This window comes from Nerophis ophidion, linkage group LG25, assembly GCF_033978795.1.
Source record: "Nerophis ophidion isolate RoL-2023_Sa linkage group LG25, RoL_Noph_v1.0, whole genome shotgun sequence".
In the NCBI taxonomy this organism is placed as follows: domain Eukaryota; kingdom Metazoa; phylum Chordata; class Actinopteri; order Syngnathiformes; family Syngnathidae; genus Nerophis; species Nerophis ophidion.
Genome location: NC_084635.1, coordinates 20,802,807 through 20,820,047, shown reverse-complemented (window position 1 = coordinate 20,820,047; position 17,241 = coordinate 20,802,807). Strand labels below are relative to the sequence as shown.

At 40.2% G+C, this 17,241-nt stretch overlaps 1 protein-coding gene across 1 annotated transcript in view; it reads left to right on the top strand.

Moving 5' to 3' along the window:
• The first annotated feature begins 298 nt into the window (after nt 1–298).
• The window catches only part of lgr4 (leucine-rich repeat containing G protein-coupled receptor 4), a 91,270-nt gene continuing 74,327 nt past the window's right edge, over nt 299–17,241 (top strand). Inside the window, exon 1 of the mRNA XM_061887215.1 lies at nt 299–1,031. Coding sequence (XP_061743199.1) covers nt 847–1,031 — 185 coding nt within the window. The 5' untranslated portion in view covers nt 299–846. The remainder of the gene's footprint in view (nt 1,032–17,241) is intronic.

Genomic DNA, 17,241 nt, shown 5'->3' with positions numbered 1-17,241 from the left:
TGGATGGATGGCTTTCATGGCTCTCAGTTAAAAAAGTTCCGACCCATGTATTTTTACAAAAAGAATCCCCAAAATGTATTGATCTCCTGCATGGTTTTGACGTTCACCCCCTTACTAACAAAGCAAATGCTATAATTTTGGCACAGCAGGTTTATATATATATATATATATATATATATATATATATGTATATATTAAATATTGATTCCAAATTAATTTGTACTTGGTTGGAGTGAAACACGAGTCAGTCGTAGACGGAGAGTACCTGACATGAGTACTTGAGTACTCGAGTATTTACTAGTTGAACTTCCGCCCGGCCAGCAGCGAAGGTGGCTGCAGGAGCCCAGTGCAGTGTGACACAGGCCGGACCCGCTGCTCCAGGTTGCCCGGTAGGCTGCCTGCGGAGCTTCGCGTAGACTCTTCGTATTCCGAGCACAGAAGAAGGACAAGCATATATCCGCTGCAGCTAACTAAAAAAAACCCTCGATCGTTCCAGCATTTTTTTTTTTTAGCGCTTTACAGGCGCCGCTCGGTTTGTGGTTACTTAATGGGGCAGCAAGGTAGGCTACCGCGGCTGTCGCCAGCAGCCCTGCAACTTTATTTCCACCGACTAATGCGACGCACAGACCTTCTATAACCGCTTTCAACACAATGGCGGATTTTTAACAATAACGACACATTTAACGCGCTTTTATTTTTAAAAGTCGGAACCGCGCGGACGCCTAACTTCGACCACCGTTCAGAGGTCGACGTCGACATTAACAAACAAACACACAGACAAAAAAAAACAAACATTTTATTATCCTCTATTTTTTTGGCGTCGCTTGAATCTACGTGAGGGGGAAAATGCGTTTTGTTTTGTATTGGATGTCTGTTTGGTGTTTCCTTCGCCTCGGAACCGCCGGCCAAGAGAAGTCGACCCCGGCTGTTTGTTCTCCCTCATGCGGCTGCGATGAAGATGGAGGTGCGGACTGTTCCAGCAGAGGACTGACCGCCGTCCCTAGCGGCCTCAGTGCCTTCACCTACTACCTGTAAGTACACATAACCTGCATGTTGCTCACTCAAACACTGGCTAAGCGTCTCCCAATGCAATTGACAGAACATTGGACATATGCTGCTTGCACTGGGCTTGTTATGTATTGTTAGGTCAAATACAAACCCCGTTTCCATATGAGTTGGGAAATTGTGTTCGATGTAAATATATACGGGATATAATGATTTGCAAACATTTTCAACCCATATTCAGTTGAATATGCTACAAAGACAACATATTTGATGTTCAAACTGATAAACATTTTTGTGTGTGTAAATAATCATCAACTTTAGAATTTGATGTCAGTAACACGTGACAATGAAGTTGGGAACGGTGCCAATAAATACTGATAAAGTTGAGGAATGCTCATCAAACACTTATATGGAACATCACACAGGTGTGCAGGCTAATTGGGAACAGTTGGGTGCCATGATTGGGTATAAAAACAGCTTCCATGAAATGCTAAGTAATTCACAAACGAGAATGGGGGGAGGGTCACAACTTTGTAAGCAAATTGTCGAACAGTTATAGAACAACATTTCTCAACGAGCTATTGCAAGGAATTTAGGGATTCTACCATCTACGGTCCGTAAAACCATTAAAAGGTTTAGAGAATCTGGAGAAATCACTGCACGTAAGCGATGATATTACGCACTTTTGATCACTCAGGCGGTACTGCATCAAAAACCGACATCAGTGTGTAAAGGATATCATCACATGGGCTCAGGAACACTTCTCAAAACCACTGTCAGTAACTACAGTTCGTCGCTACATCTGTAAGTGCAAGTTAAAACTCTAATATGCAATGCCAAACCCATTTATCAACAATATCCTGAAACGCGGCCGGCTTTGCTGGCCCCAAGCTCACTTAAGATGGACTGATGGAAAGTGGAAAGGTGTTCTGTGGTCTGACGAGTCCACATTTCAAATTATATTTGGAAACAGAGGACGTGGTGTCCTCCAGAACAAAGAGGAAAATAACCATTTGGATTGTTATAGACGCAAAGTTCAAAAGCCAGCATCTGTGATGGTGTAGGGGTGCATTAATGCCCAAGGCATGGGAAACTTACACATCTGTGTAGGCACCATTAATGCTGAAAGGTCCATACAGGTTTTGGAGCAACATATGTTGTCATCCAAACAACGTTATCATGGACGCCCCTGCTTATTTCAGCAAGACAAGTGTTACAACAGCGTGGTTTCGTACTACTATCCTGGCCCCCTTGCAGTCCAGACCTGTCTCTCATCGAAAATGTGTGGCGCATTATGAAGCGTAAATTACGACAGCAGAGACCCTGGACTGTTGAACGACTGAAGCTCTACATAAAACAAAAATGGGAAAGAATTCCACTTACAAAGCTTCACAATTAGTTTCCTAAGTTCCCAAACTTTTATTGAGTGTTGTTAAAAGAAAAGGTGATGTAACACAGTAGTGAACATGCCCTTTTCCAACTACTTTGGCACGTTTTGCAGTCATGAAATTCTAAATTGATTATTTGCAAAAAAAAAATAAAGTTCATGAGTTTGAACATCAAATATCTTGTCTTTTTAATGCATTCAATTGAATATGGGTTGAAAAAGATTTGCAAATCATTGTATTCCGTTTATATTTACATCCAACACAATTTCCCAATTCATATGGAAACGGGGTTTGTAACTTTGCGACCTCAACACTGAGGAACTGAGCTGCAACATTCTGCAAACGTGCTTGGATTTGAGATTGCAAGCACAAAAAGAATGTTCACAGCCATGTGCTTTTGTAACAACAATAATATATCGAGCACAGTTTGTATTGTCTGTAGAATAGACCTGTGTTTTTCAACCTGACTCAAGCCAGATCTTTGTAGTTCGCTGAGCTCCACACAAGGATCTGGGAATCCTCAATAGAAGATGTATTTCAGAAGGCGGGGCCTTGTAAAAAAAAAAAAATCATTGTATGTGATTGGATAAACCACTTGTCCGCTATTTTGCTACTTCAACCATCCATCCATCCATCCATCCATTTACTACCGCTTATTCCCTTTGGGGTCGCGGGGTGCCTATCTCATCTACAGTTGGGCGGAAGGTGGTGTACACCCTGGACAAGTCGTCACTTCATCGCGGGGCCAACACAGATAGACAGACAACATTCACACTCACATTCACACACTAGTGCCAATTTAGTGTTGCAAATCAACCTATCCCCAGGTGCATGTCTTTGGAGGTGGGAGGAAGCCGGAGTACCCGGAGGGAACCCACGTATTCACCGGGAGGGCATGCAAACTCCACACAGAAAGATCCCGAGCCCGGGATTGAACCCCAGACTACTCAGGACCTTCGTATGCCCACTCACATCGAAATCAACCCATGGCGCTGATGAAAGCGACGCTGCGAAATCCAAAATGGAACAGCCGACATATTTAATAACTACACAGCAAAAACATTCTCTGTTCATATTTTAAAGAAAACAGCTGCAATAGCAGCAAGGGCTGCGTGCCGCCATTGTTGTGTGAATCAAACAGTCGCTTCGGCTACGTCACACCTATGAAACCCCGCCTGGCGATCCTGATTGGTTCATTACCAGAAGGCGGGGCCTTGTAAAAATAAAATCATTGTATGTGATTGGATAAACCACTTGTCCCTTATAGGGCTGAGCGATATATCGCGGGTTTGTCTCTGTGCGATATAGAAAATGACTGTATCGTGATATTCGAGTATACGTTCTCACGCAGTTGCTTTTAGCTGCGGTCATTACATTACCGGCTCTTCTTGACCTTTGTTGTCTCTCCTTCTCACAGACAGAAAGCGCACCTTCTTACACACGTCACATACTGTCACGTCATACGTCATATACGTATACGCCCTCGCGGAGCAGAGAGGTAGCAGCATGGGTAACGTTAGCTGTGATGCTAGCAGAGCCGTGAGAGTGGTGATACAAGAGAAAGTGCGAATGAAGGAATAATTAATTCCCAAGAAAAACAGCAGGGGGTCTATCGTTTGGCTTCAGGTGGGAATATGTCAAACAGACAACCGTAATATATCAAGTGTGGGCCAAAAGCGTTGCTACAAAAAGTAGCATTACTGCTAATTTGTAGCATCATTTGAAAAGTTACCTGCTAGAGAATGAAGAGTGCTTACTCCCCATGTCAACTTCTCCGTTCGGTGCCACACGCCCACACCATCAAAATGCTGAGGAAAACATTTCCAGATCAACACCATATTGAAAAAATAGTCAAAAACAGAATTTAATAACGTCCGTAGTAAATTACCACATAGCGAAGGAGAAACACTATATGATTTCCTATTATGCAGCTAATTTTTATTTGACACTTAAAATGTCTCCGACAATCTTGCACTTTCTGTTTTGGAAATGACATGAACATTTGTGTCATTGCTTAATAACTTTTTAATAAATACAGTTTTGGTCAATTGACTTAGTATTTATTTCCTTCTCTGCATGCAAGTTTAAAATGAGCATATAATAATGCAATATGAAGAAGAATGTTTTAATGTAGACACATAGAATCATCATGCTGCTCTGATTATATGCATCAAGTGTTAATTCAAGGCCAAGGCAAAATTTCGAGTATCGCGATGTGGCCTAAAAATCTTGAGATATTAAAAAAAGGCCATATCGCCCAGCCCTAGTCCCTTTTCATGAAAGACGTGCTACTTCAACCACTCACATCGAAATCAACCCGTGACGCTGCCGAATCCAAAATGGAACAGCTGACATATTGGATAACGACTGAGCGAAACGTTCTCTGTTCATCTTTTAAATAATTAACATTCGATAGATTGGACAAAACAGTTGCAATAGCAGCAAGGGCTGTGTGCCGCCATTGTTGTGTGAATCAAACAGTGGCTTCGGCGCTAGTCACATCTATGAAATCCCCCCCGGCGAACCTGATTGGTTCATTACCAGAAGGCGGGCCTTGTTAAAAAAAATCATTGTTTGTGATTGGATGAACCACTTGTCTGTTATCCTGAATGACGTGCTACTTTAACGACTCACATCGATATAAACCCGTAACGCTGATGAGAGCGAGACTGCGAAATCCAAACACGGTCGTAAGAAGAGCCAAAACATCCTTGCCACCAATAAATGCATTCAAAGCCGTTCTCTGGTCATATTTTAAGTAAATAATATTCGATAGATTCGACAAAACAGTTGCAATAGCAGTATCAATGTCAGCACACAACGCAGCGAGGGCTGCCATTGTTTGAATCAAACAGTCGCTACATAACATATATGAAACTCGGCCCGGCGATCCTGATTGGTTCATTATTTTTTCTGCTATTTGGAAAGAGTTTGCAATGCTTTTGAACCCAGATCCTTGTGGAGCTCAGCGAACTACAAGGGTCTGGCGAGAGTCAGGTTAGCGGCACACTAGTGTGCCGTAAGATAATGTCTGGCGTTCCGTGGGAGATAATCTCATTTCACCTATTTTGGTTAAAAATATTTTTTGCAAACCAGTAATTATTGTCTGCAAATTATGTGTTGTTGAGTGTCGTTGCTGTCTAGAGCTCGGCAGAGTAACCGTGTAATACTCTTCCATAACAGTAAGTGGCTAATTGCGTTGTAGATGTCGGGAACAGCGGGAGGCAGTGTGCAGGTAAAAAGGTGTCTAATGCTTTAACCAAAAATAAATGAACGGTGAGTGCCGCTAAGAAAAGGTGTTGAATTTTAGGGAAGTCTATGGAGAACGAAACTAAAACTGAACTGGCTACAAAGTAAACAAAAACAGAATGCTGGATGACAGCAAAGACTTACTATGGAGCAAAGGCGGTGTCCACAATGTAAAGCCGAACATGACATCACAACCAACAATGTCCCCACAAAGAAGGATAAAAACAACTGAAATATTCTTGATTGCTAAAATAAAGTAGATGCGGGAAATATCGCTCAACGGAAGACATACAACTGCTACAGGAAAATAACAAAAAAAGAGAAACCTTAAAATAGGAGTGCAAGACAAGAACTAAAACACTTCACACAGGAAAACAGCAAAAAACTCAAAATAAGTCACGGCGTGATGTGACAGGTCGTGACAGTGCACCTACTTTGAGACAAGAGTTATAGTGATGCATGGTTGGTTATGGTTTAAAGTCATATCCAACATTTGCAACAACGACTTTTTACTGTCAACTGAATTTCGTTTTTTAATGATTTCTGCTAGTGGTTTGACCGACCCCTGATTTTTTCAATGCAAAGAATGTGCCTTGGCTCAAAAAAGGTTGAAAAACAGTTGAGTAGATGTCTTTCATGTATTGTTCTACTTAAAAGAAATGTCCAATGACTCTTCAAACTCAAACTGTTTACAAAGTACAAAATAGAAGAACCATGATAAAAATTCTGAATTTATTTCATCCATCCATTCATCTTCAAGATAATCTTACTCACCATATGAAATTAAACTTTCTACACCAATTATTTATTTGTTATTATTACTTATGGAGTATATTGTGTATAAATTGAAAACAGGAAGTGAACAAACGTTTTAGCAACGTGTATGTAAAGGAAAAGGGGTATGATTAAATAAGCTCTGCTACTTCTTAATACTTTTCGAACATGTTGAATAGAGAAACTGAGAATTGTGATTTATCATGTTGCATACATGCATGTTCCATATAAACTCAAACTCGACTCAACTCAACAACCCTCAGCACAATTCAAATTTGTATAGGGCTCAAAAGGGCATGGGATTTCGCAATGCATTGTGGGTGCATATTAGCCAATTTTGCTGGATGTAGGTTTTGTTTACATTCATAGCTGTACTATACCCGTGATAATGTGATAGAGCAACACACTGTATTTAAAATAGATTGTACAAAATAAAAAGACAAACTATACCCTATTCCAGGGATGTCCAAACTTTTTCCACTAAGGGCCATCCATCCGTCCATTTACTACCGCTTGTTACTCTCGGGTACGCGGGGGTGGCTGGAGTTAGTCCTAGCTGCATTCGGGCGAATGGCACGGTATATTCTGGACAAGTTGCCAACACAGAGACAACCAATCACACTCACATTTGCACACTCGGGCCCATTTAATGTTGCCAATCAACCTATCCCCAAGTGCATGTCTTTGAAAGTGGAATTAAGCTGGAGTACCCAGAGGTAACTCCACGTAACTAGGGATGTACCGATTGATCGGGAAGAGTATGTGATCAGCCATTGCCGATTAATGCCTCTTAAATGCCGATCACAAATGCAGGGGACGGCGTGGTGAAGTTGTTAGAGTAGCTGTGCCAGCAATCTGAGGGTTACTGGTTCAATCCCCACCTTCTACCATCCTAGTCAGGTCCATTGTGTCCTTGGGCAAGACACTTCACCCTTGCTCCTGGTGGGTCCTGGTGAGCGCCTTGCATGGCAGCTCCCGTCGTCAGTGTGTGAATGTGTGTGTGAATGGGCGAATGTGGAAATACTCTCAAAGCGCTTTGGGCTCCTTAAAAAGGGGCAGAAAAGCGCTATACAAGTACAACTCATTTACCATTTACCAGATTCTTCGGCTGACGAGCGGCTAGTAAATTATGTATTATACACAATGTTGAGCCACTCCACTGAACCGATAAAATCTACTTCCATTATGGAAAATAAACGGAATTGTTTTTGTATCTTAAAGGCCTACTGAAACCCACTACAACCGACCACGCAATCTGATTGTTCATATATCAATGATGAAATCTTAACATTGCAACACATGCCAATACTGCCGGTTCAGTTTACTGAATTAGAATTTTAAATTTCCCGCGGAGTTTCCTGTTGAAAACGTCGCAGAATGATGACTCGATGATGACGCGAGTTTGTGACGTTATTGGTTGGAGGGGACATATTAGCCCAGCACCACTTACGGCTAAAAGTCGTCTCTTTTCATTGCGCAATTACACAGTATTTTGGACATCTGTGTTGCTGAATCTTTTGCAATTTGTTCAATTAATAATGGAGAAGTCAAAGTAGAAAGATGGAGGTGGGAAGCTTTTAGCCTTTAGCCACACAAACACACGGTGTTTCCTTGTTTAAAATTCCCGGAGGTGAAGCTTTACTATGGATCAGAGCGGTCAAACGAACATGGATCCCGACTACATGTCAACCGGCAGTTTTCGGTGAGAAAATTGTGGCAATAAGTCGCCTCTTACCGGAGATCAGCGGAGCCAGCGTCCTCCTGCAGCTGCCGTGACTTCTCCCAGAGACTCTGGCGTCAAAACACCCGTCGCCACACCCCTCCGACTTTAAGGTACTATTTAACTCACTAAAACACTAGCAACACAATAGGCAGATAAGGGATTTCCCAGAAATATCCGTGTAAATTTGTCTAAAAACATCTGAATCGCTCTCACTGCCCTCGCCTTTTTTTTTTCTAGGCCTTCACTCTATATTTCCTCATCCACAAATTTTTCATCCTCGCTCAAATTAATGGGGAAATTGTCGCTTTCTCGGTCCGAATATCTCTAGCTTCTGCTGGCTATGATTGTAAACAATGTGAGGATGTGAGGATGTGAGGAGCCCTACAACCAGTGACATCACGAGCACATCGTCTGCTACTTCCGGTAAAGGCAAGGCTTTTTTTATTAGCGACCCAAAGTTGCGAACTTTATCGTCGATGTTCTCTACTAAATCCTTTCAGCAAAAATATGGCAATATCGCGAAAATGATGAAGTTTGACACAGAATGGACCTGCTATCCCCGTTTAAATAAGAAAATCTCATTTCAGTAGGCCTTTAAGTATCATTATCAATTACTATTATCACTGGAGGGCGAGGATATACACATTTTACACAGAGAGCAAGCCAGGAGCAGGTATGCTGATAGTCAAGCTTACCTACCTTGAAACAACACCAAGAAAAAGGTGCTAGGAAAACCTTAAGAAGACCTATGTATATTTTACCATGTTGCAGCATAAAGTAAGCAGCTATTGACCGGAAATTAACACGTAAATAACCTAGAGTTAGAGAGAAGATAATATAACAACGACTGTTTGTGTGTCAGCATTGTCACAGTCAGTATTTGATATGTAAGAGAATCTGATCGATCCATTAATTGGTGGTGTTGATAATAAGGGTAGTGTCCATATATGATCATCACTAGAGTCATTAGATCGATATTTTTATTTCTTAAAATATTTTTGGGGTTTTTGTTCATGTTTGCAAACAAAAATCTCCCTCAGCATTTTGCTGTTACATCTGCAGTGTGACTCAATCTCTGTGGTTTGTTTGAGTACAGCTGTGAAATAACCCATCGCATGGTGAAAAAAAGTTGCGAGTGCCAGCACTTTGACAGAGAAGGTGAGAAACAAGCACAGAGACCGTTAGGCCTGGGCCAACAACACATTTTGCTGGACAATATATTGTCTCACAAATGATTGCAGATAAACAATGTCTTTGTCAGCGTTATATTAAGACCAATTCAAGCATTAATATATAATGCTAACACTCTTAATAATCCCATTGAAACACAATCCAACGTGTGTCAAAGGGTTTCAAAAACTCACGCTATACACTGATCTTCCAGAGTATTCATCTGCAACATTAGGGTAAATTATTGAATTGTTACATTAATACAGCGTTTCCCCTAGATTGCCAAGATACCTGTTGCAGTGGGGGCCTGATCAATATGACATATTATTTGCTATGATGCATATATTTTCTTAAAAAAGGCAAAACGAGTGTAACTACATTTATAAACAATCTGTTACTATTAATTTTAGTATGAACATATATTTTTTCTAACATGTTTCTGCTGTATTTTTCAATTGTTGCTGCTTGATGTACTTTGTTTAGAATATTTTTTTGTAGAGATTTTGTTGAAAATGACTAGCAACAAATCTAGCATTTATTTCTGGTGTTATTGTAGGCTGTACTCTGTTTGAAAACTATTGAATTCTGTCGTTCCATGTACGCAATGAAAAGCAAGCTGCAAAAGCCTATTGTCCCACTTGCTTTGGGCTGCTGGGAGCCTTTCTCTCCTTTTAAAGCCGTCATCTTAAATTGTGTATTGTTTACGTTCCGTTGATCCAAGTACGTCTTTTTTTTCGCCCAAATTTCCTGTGCATCACTGGTCAATAGTGCGCAAAAGATAAACTCCAAAACGTAACTACCTGCTGATGTTAATGTGTATGTTGTTGTGTTATGATGTTAATTTTCCCATGGTCTGGGTTCACACCCGGTCGGCGGAGAATGAGGAAGTGTTGTTGTTGTGTGTGTATGGGAGTGAAGCACATGTGTGCAGAGAGGACATACAGTAAGATTGGGAATTGGGACTGTTGTCAGCATGAAATTGGCTATAAATGTTAAAAAGAGTGTCTGACTTTGTGTCTTCTTATGGACGTACTAATACATTATTTAGTTTTCACGTAAAATACACTCGTTTTTAAGGTGTCACGGCCGATATGTTGCTCTGGCACACCGCCACAATCAAATACATTAAGGGGAAACCCTGTTAATGGTGAGACTTAAATGCTTTTACTGAAGAAGCATTTTTAATTATAGCTGGTTGGGCAATTCAGTGTAAGCTCTGGAGCCTGCAGACTTTTAGGGGTCTGGAAGTATCTCTAAGCATTTATGGAACGCAGAATTCCAAACGAAACATGTGGCACAATGCAATCGTCAAGATAAGATGGTGCTAAACTGTTTAGTATCTCGTACGTAAGTAACAAAACCCTAAATTGTATATGCACCTTAGGGGATCTGCTCCAATTTTGTTGTTCTTTGAACCTGTTCACTGCATTAATGACAATAAAACTCTATTCTATTCTAAAGTCACACCTTAAGCAAGCTTTTACCCCAGCTTACCTATATGGTTGTTGCGGTGGAGCATGGTCAACATGACATCATCATACAAATTGCATAATCATTGATGATTTATATATTTTCTAAAAACAGACTAAAAAATTTACAAACATTTAAAAACAAATGTGTTATTACTAATTGGCATTATCATAGTTTTTCTTACATTGTTTTGCTCTCTTTTTAGAATTACCGGTATTATTATTATTATTGTACAATGTAACACAGGTTGTATACCGGTGGCGGCAGCTGGTCTTTCAAGGTGTGGAAGCTAATATTCAGCTATTGTCTAAACATAAGTACAGTCTCTAATAACAGTGAAAGTACTTAAAGATGCTAGATTTTACAGAGCAAAAGTCACTTAAAATATTGTAAAATTCTCTATCAACAGGAACAACAGAAGGAAAATTGAGTGCTTTGTATTTCAAGATTGCTGATTCGCTTATTTTGCTGTCAATCAAAAAGGGATTCTGTCTCAGACAGATCATCCATGCGGAAGTCCGGGGTCCTGGGCAGCCGAGGCAGAGTCCACTTCTCATTCACTACTTGAGACGGTATATTTTCATAGGCTGCATTTATCCAATGGCTGCAGTGGATCAACCCACTCTATGCTCTGAATTAGGGCTGTGCAATATACTGGTATTACAGTTAAGTATATTTTAGAAAGCAATATTTTTTAAGATCCCGGTATATACTGTATACCGGTATTCAAACTATAGAAATACAGGGCTATCAGTTTTGGTCCATATCGCCCAGTCCTACTCCGAATGAGCAAGAAGAAAGTATGTCAGCTGTCGCGAAAGTAGCTGATTTGGAACAAAAGCTGAACGCATTCTGGCTCATGTATAGTCAATGAAATTTAAACAAAAGTACATCATTTACCATTTTATTATATTTCAGGGTAAGCTAAACTTCCCTTGCAGTCTTAGAGCAATGGCCACTGCCGTATACACGTATCCCCAACAAGTCTCATAGGTGAACAGCCTCTGGAATGTTCGAACAAAGCGGTTAAGTGAAGATGGCGACAGACCCGAAACTTTGGGTACGGATTAGCTCAAAGGGCTAAATCGGTCAGGTTGGAGCGTAAAGCAGGGCTGTGTGCATCCCATTGTTGGAGAAACTGCCGGTAGACATGGGAAGACCTGAAAATAATACACGGGAGTAATCAAGAGGAGACGGAACAAACACTTGCAAAATTACCTTTGCGTCCCTTGTGGACAAACTGGAACAAATGATGCAATATTTTCTTTGCGGTGCTTCTCTCTAGCATCTAGTGAGGCTCTGTCGTAAGCTAGCAGTCCCCTTTTCACTTACAGACACAAATATGGTGGGTGACTGATAGGGATGATGTTTTAAAACCAGTTCCCCCAATGCTTTGATAAGAAAAGAACCGATTCCATGGATTTGAAACCCTTTTTGAGAACATGTTCCTGTAATCGAAGCCACTATATGGTATGTTCATGACCTCAGGGCGCACCGTATTAAAAGGCACCGTGTCAGTTACGGGTGCTATTTCCGTAATTAACGCATTATAAGGCACAGTGTATTTTTGGGCGCAGACATGGTTAAACATACGCTAGTTTAAAACATACGCTAGCTTAAAACATACTCTCGCATGCATGGATGCTGTTTTAAAAAGGCAGTTGGAGCAAAGCGGAGTTTGGTTGTACTTTATTGAAGTATTTATCAATGTACTCACATTATTTTTTGATCAATCCTCATCCACAATTTCATCAAAGTCCTCATCTTCTGTGTCCGAAATGAGCAGCTGGGCAAGTTCTCCATCGAACATGCCAGATTTCTTCTCATTTTCAAAGTCAGTCTCGTTGTCCATTAGCATAGCAAGCTAGCACAGCAGTAAAAGCCGATTTCTCTTGCCCCGTTGTGCGTATCGATTCCCAACCGTGCTGGTCCCCTTCTTAACCACAGTGAGCGGCACCTCGTCCATGTTGGTGATGTGTTTGTCGGCATTTTGTTAAATTTACAACGCACATAGCAGCACTACATGCTCACCTTTCGCATCCTCTCTCGCCTGAAACCTTCCCCCGCATGCTGTCCTCAGTCACGTTCGCTTTTCCTCCATGTAAACAGCGTGTCACATAGCATCTATGGCTTTTGGAACTCAGTGCACACACAACGACCTCGATTCGATAAGAGATTCAATAAGTAATCGGTTTGATAAGAGGATTCGATAATGGCATCAACATCGATCATTTCTTAACGAACATCATCCCTAATGACTGATAAAAGCAGGCCTGGGCAATTATTTTACTCGGGGGGTCAGGTTTAGATAATAAATTGTATCTGGGGGCCGGTATATCTATTTTTAAGAACACAAATACAAAACCTCACAATAATGATTGAAAGCTAAAAACGTTATGACAGACCGCCTTAAAAAACAGAACGGAATTTGACATTTTTTACTGAATGGACACCCAGAATGTACATGAAAATAAAGAATGTGGGATTTACAATTTGAACTAAGAAGTATAAAACACTGAATATTGACAACATATTTTACAATCAACCGAAACATAACCAAAATGCAACAAACATAGTGAAATATGAACGCGAAGGGGTAAAAAAAAACCCACCTACAATCTGAGATATCTCAAACTAACTACTAATTAGATGACCATAGTGACTCATTCGATGACCACGGTAACTCGTATATCATGCAGATTCCAAGCATTGAAAGATTTATTATAGTTGAGGATCATTAGAAAACATGATTGGAAATCGTAACGGCAGCTACACTTTCCATCTTAAAAATCTAAAACAATTATTTGGGAATGTCCGGCGGGCCAGATTGAAAAGCTCAACGGGCTGCATGTGGCCCCCGGGCCTTCATTTGCCCAGGTCTGGATAAGAGGGTTTACTGAGTTCATTTATTTCTGCTATTGAATGTACGCGCTCTGGTGCTAAAAGGGACGCACAGAACGAAACCTCTTGCACTCTGTTTGGAAAAGAATGGACAATGAAAACACACACAAACATATCTTTTTATCGATGTTGGCAAAGGTATCAAGTTCTTTTCATTTTTGTTAACTGATTTATAGTTTATCGGCCCAGTCCTAGAAAACGTAACAAACAGATTCTTTGTCTGGGCACTTGACTCTGGGGAATGATTCCTGTGCAAACAGTTTTGTTTGTGATGTGCTGTATTTAGCCTTACGATAGCAGAGGCAGTATATGCAAATTGGCTGGCTAAATTTGGGTGAAACTTTTCGTCAAAAATTGTAACATACATTAATAAGGGCATATAAAAGCTGAGTTTCTGCTCTATTTGGCAATTATATCGCATTGGGGTGTTCCGATCAGGGTTTTATGCTGCCCATGCCAATCTTCCGTGAGTGAGATTACTGTTTTTTGTTTAGATAAGGCTCAGGGGCCACTTTGGCTTTTAAAATCAAGCACATGATGCCTTTCAAAGCATATCATATCTGTAGGAACTAAGAGTAGACTTTTAAAAGATGGGCTATTTAATCATAATATAACTAATTTCAACAATATCATGTCAAGACGTCAAATAAACATAACAATTGTATTACAGGGTTAATACTTACATTATCTTTTAGTGGGAGCAGTGTTGTTGATCACCCTGTTTTGCCAGTGCATCAAAGTCTGGTGTCTGTTTTGTTGTGGCAATTCTCAAAACAGATCTGATGTGTCCATTACTCAACTGGGATGTGTGGGGTACTTTGCTGGTGTTTATCACACTGACAGTCTGTTCACTGGCATACGTGGATCCAAAAAGCACCAACGTCCTCTGTGCCGTCTTTTGGATGTTTGGAAGTTTGGGTGGCCTTAATGAAGCATAAAACTCATCCAGTTTAAGCGAGTGTAACTACTTTCTCAAGATAGGGCCACACTGGAAATGAATCAGTTCCAACTGCATCTCCTGTGGCACCGTTTGAGGATCTTGTGTGAAGGAACAGGACACCAGTTGGAGTGAATTGTCATTTTCTCCAAAATCAATGAAGTGACTGCAGAATTCTCCATGAAGGTCGTTCAGTGACTTGTATTTTTTCACATGTTGTGGTTCCTCTTTCAGTGTAGACGATGTGAGAAAATATGTGAATTAGTTGTTTAAAATTTGTTTTGAAAATAAAGTTAGCTTGGTTTTGAAGGCTCAGACATTTGTGTAAATTTCATGTACATACTGGTCTTTGTCTTTTAGCTTCTCATTCTGGTGTGCCTGTATGTTCACAGCAAAAGCTAAATCACAAAGCTAATCGGTGTCACTCAGCTCAGGGAAAGTGTCATCTTTTTCAAGTTGCTCCAAAAATAAAATAACCTCCTTTTTTAGCTCCCTTACACATTGATATAATTTACCCAAACGTAACCAGTGGACATTGGAATGGTAAAGCAAGTCCTGGTGGTAGGCGTCAGTCTCTTCAAAATTTTTTATAAAATGACGATGAAGTGCCCTTGCCTGAATAAAGTTAACAAACTTTCTAACTGGCTTCACTGTGTGGTCAAGCTGCAACATGGATTTGCACAGTACCCCATGGTGGATTATGCAGTGTAAAAAAGTAGTTCCTGTTGGGGGTTCTTCTTTTTCACCCTCTCATGGATTCTTTTAAGTAACACAATGTTTTTTCCTGCCAGATTAGGCGACCCATCTGTGGTAACATTAGCTAGTTTACTCCAAATCAGTTTGTGCCTCATGATGACTCCCACCACGCTGTTGAATAAGTCATCTCCTCGCGTTTTTCCTTTTAGGGATTCCATAGCCAAAAACTCCCACGTTATCTCTAAATTGTCATTAATCCCTCTGACGAAAATGAAAAGCTGAGCGGTGTACCGAATGCTATTTTTTTCAACGGGTGCCAAGGAATATAATTTAAATGACTCGGTTTTTCTGTTAAGCTTGCTAGCTAAGACTTTGTCAGTAAGTTCCACACGGCGACTCACTGTTCTGCGTGATAAGCACATTTTTTTTCAAATTTGCTTTTGCTCGCAAGACACAAAAGACTGCTGTCTCCACCATGCACTCTTTCAGAAACTCTCCTCCGTAAAAAGGCTTATTGGTGTTTGCTAATTTGAATACCAGTAGATAACTTGCCCTTTGTGCTTGATTCTTGGATGGTAGCGGCCCGTTCTTGCATTTACTGGTTGTTTGCATAATTGGTGAAATGATGACTTAGGTTTTTTGGCTAATATGACATACAGCCCTTGACTGGACTTCAGTGGAAAAAGGGTTTACTTGTCCATTCCTGATTAAACACCTGGTATTAGCTATCACTTTTTCCTTTCTTTAGCCCACTCATTGTTGCAAAATTGGTTCTGCTGTCAGTAGCAGTTAAAAAGTGTACCAGGGCTGTGCAATCAATCAAGCGTACTGCTGCCCTATTGTGTCACTTTGTGAAATGACTTGATATTACAGGACACTTAATGTGGTCCTAATTACACGATTTGCTCAATTCTGTTTTATTTTTTGGCGGGCGGGATCATAAAGACCAACGGACCAGATGTGGCCCACGGGCCATAGTTTGTCCACCACTGGTTTAGCTGATGAATCCAGCATAATCCTGATGTTTAAGGGAAAAAAAACCCGACACAAATGAGCATTTTTTTTGTGTCAATCCTTGCGATATACATTATCTGGGGCTAAATTGAACATCAAATTTGACCAACTTCTAGGTGTATGGCCACAACCTTATACTATACAGGTGAGAGGCATGATTTACGATCCAGCGCAAACTTTTATCAATTTCTGAGGCAATGCAGCAGCAGTATTTTAATATGTATAAAGCTTCATAAATTAATTACCTGTCTATTATCAATGCGATGTGTTACTTAAAGTAGTTCATCTGTGTTTGCTCATATAATAACAATGTCGCTAATACTCGGTTATTATTCAGGTCACAGCTTGTAAATAGAGTATTTTTGGCCCGTTTGTAGTTTTTTTCTTGTGGGTTTATAGACTCAATAGATTTATCTCATTAGCTACATTGTAAGCGGTGGAGTACAAATTAGAAGCATAAAGAGAGAAAAACATTTGTGTTCTTGTTTTACTTAGGAATGAGAAAAGATAGGCAAACTTCCAAAAAACTGATGTTCCTCTTTAAGGGATAATCACATTATTTTTGTAAAGAGAAGTGTTACATTTTTATAATACATTTTTTAATAATTTTGCAGGTACTTTATTGGATTTTCAGGTTTTCTTTGGGAGTGAGTTTTTGTTTAATACTTTATTTAAAAAAAGGCTTTTGTCAACTAGGTTTTGTGAGCCAGTGCTGTTGGAATATTACCCATGTTTGAAGGTGTTACTGTACATTGGTATATGCAATTGAGATGCCATGTTTGTGTCATTCTTACATGATTGCTATCAGCCTCTTTTCCAACTTTATTGACCACAACTTGATAGATGCATAATAAACCTCCAATTGTAAAAAAATAAAAAGTGCAGCAAAAAGGCATCGCAGTTCACACGGATTT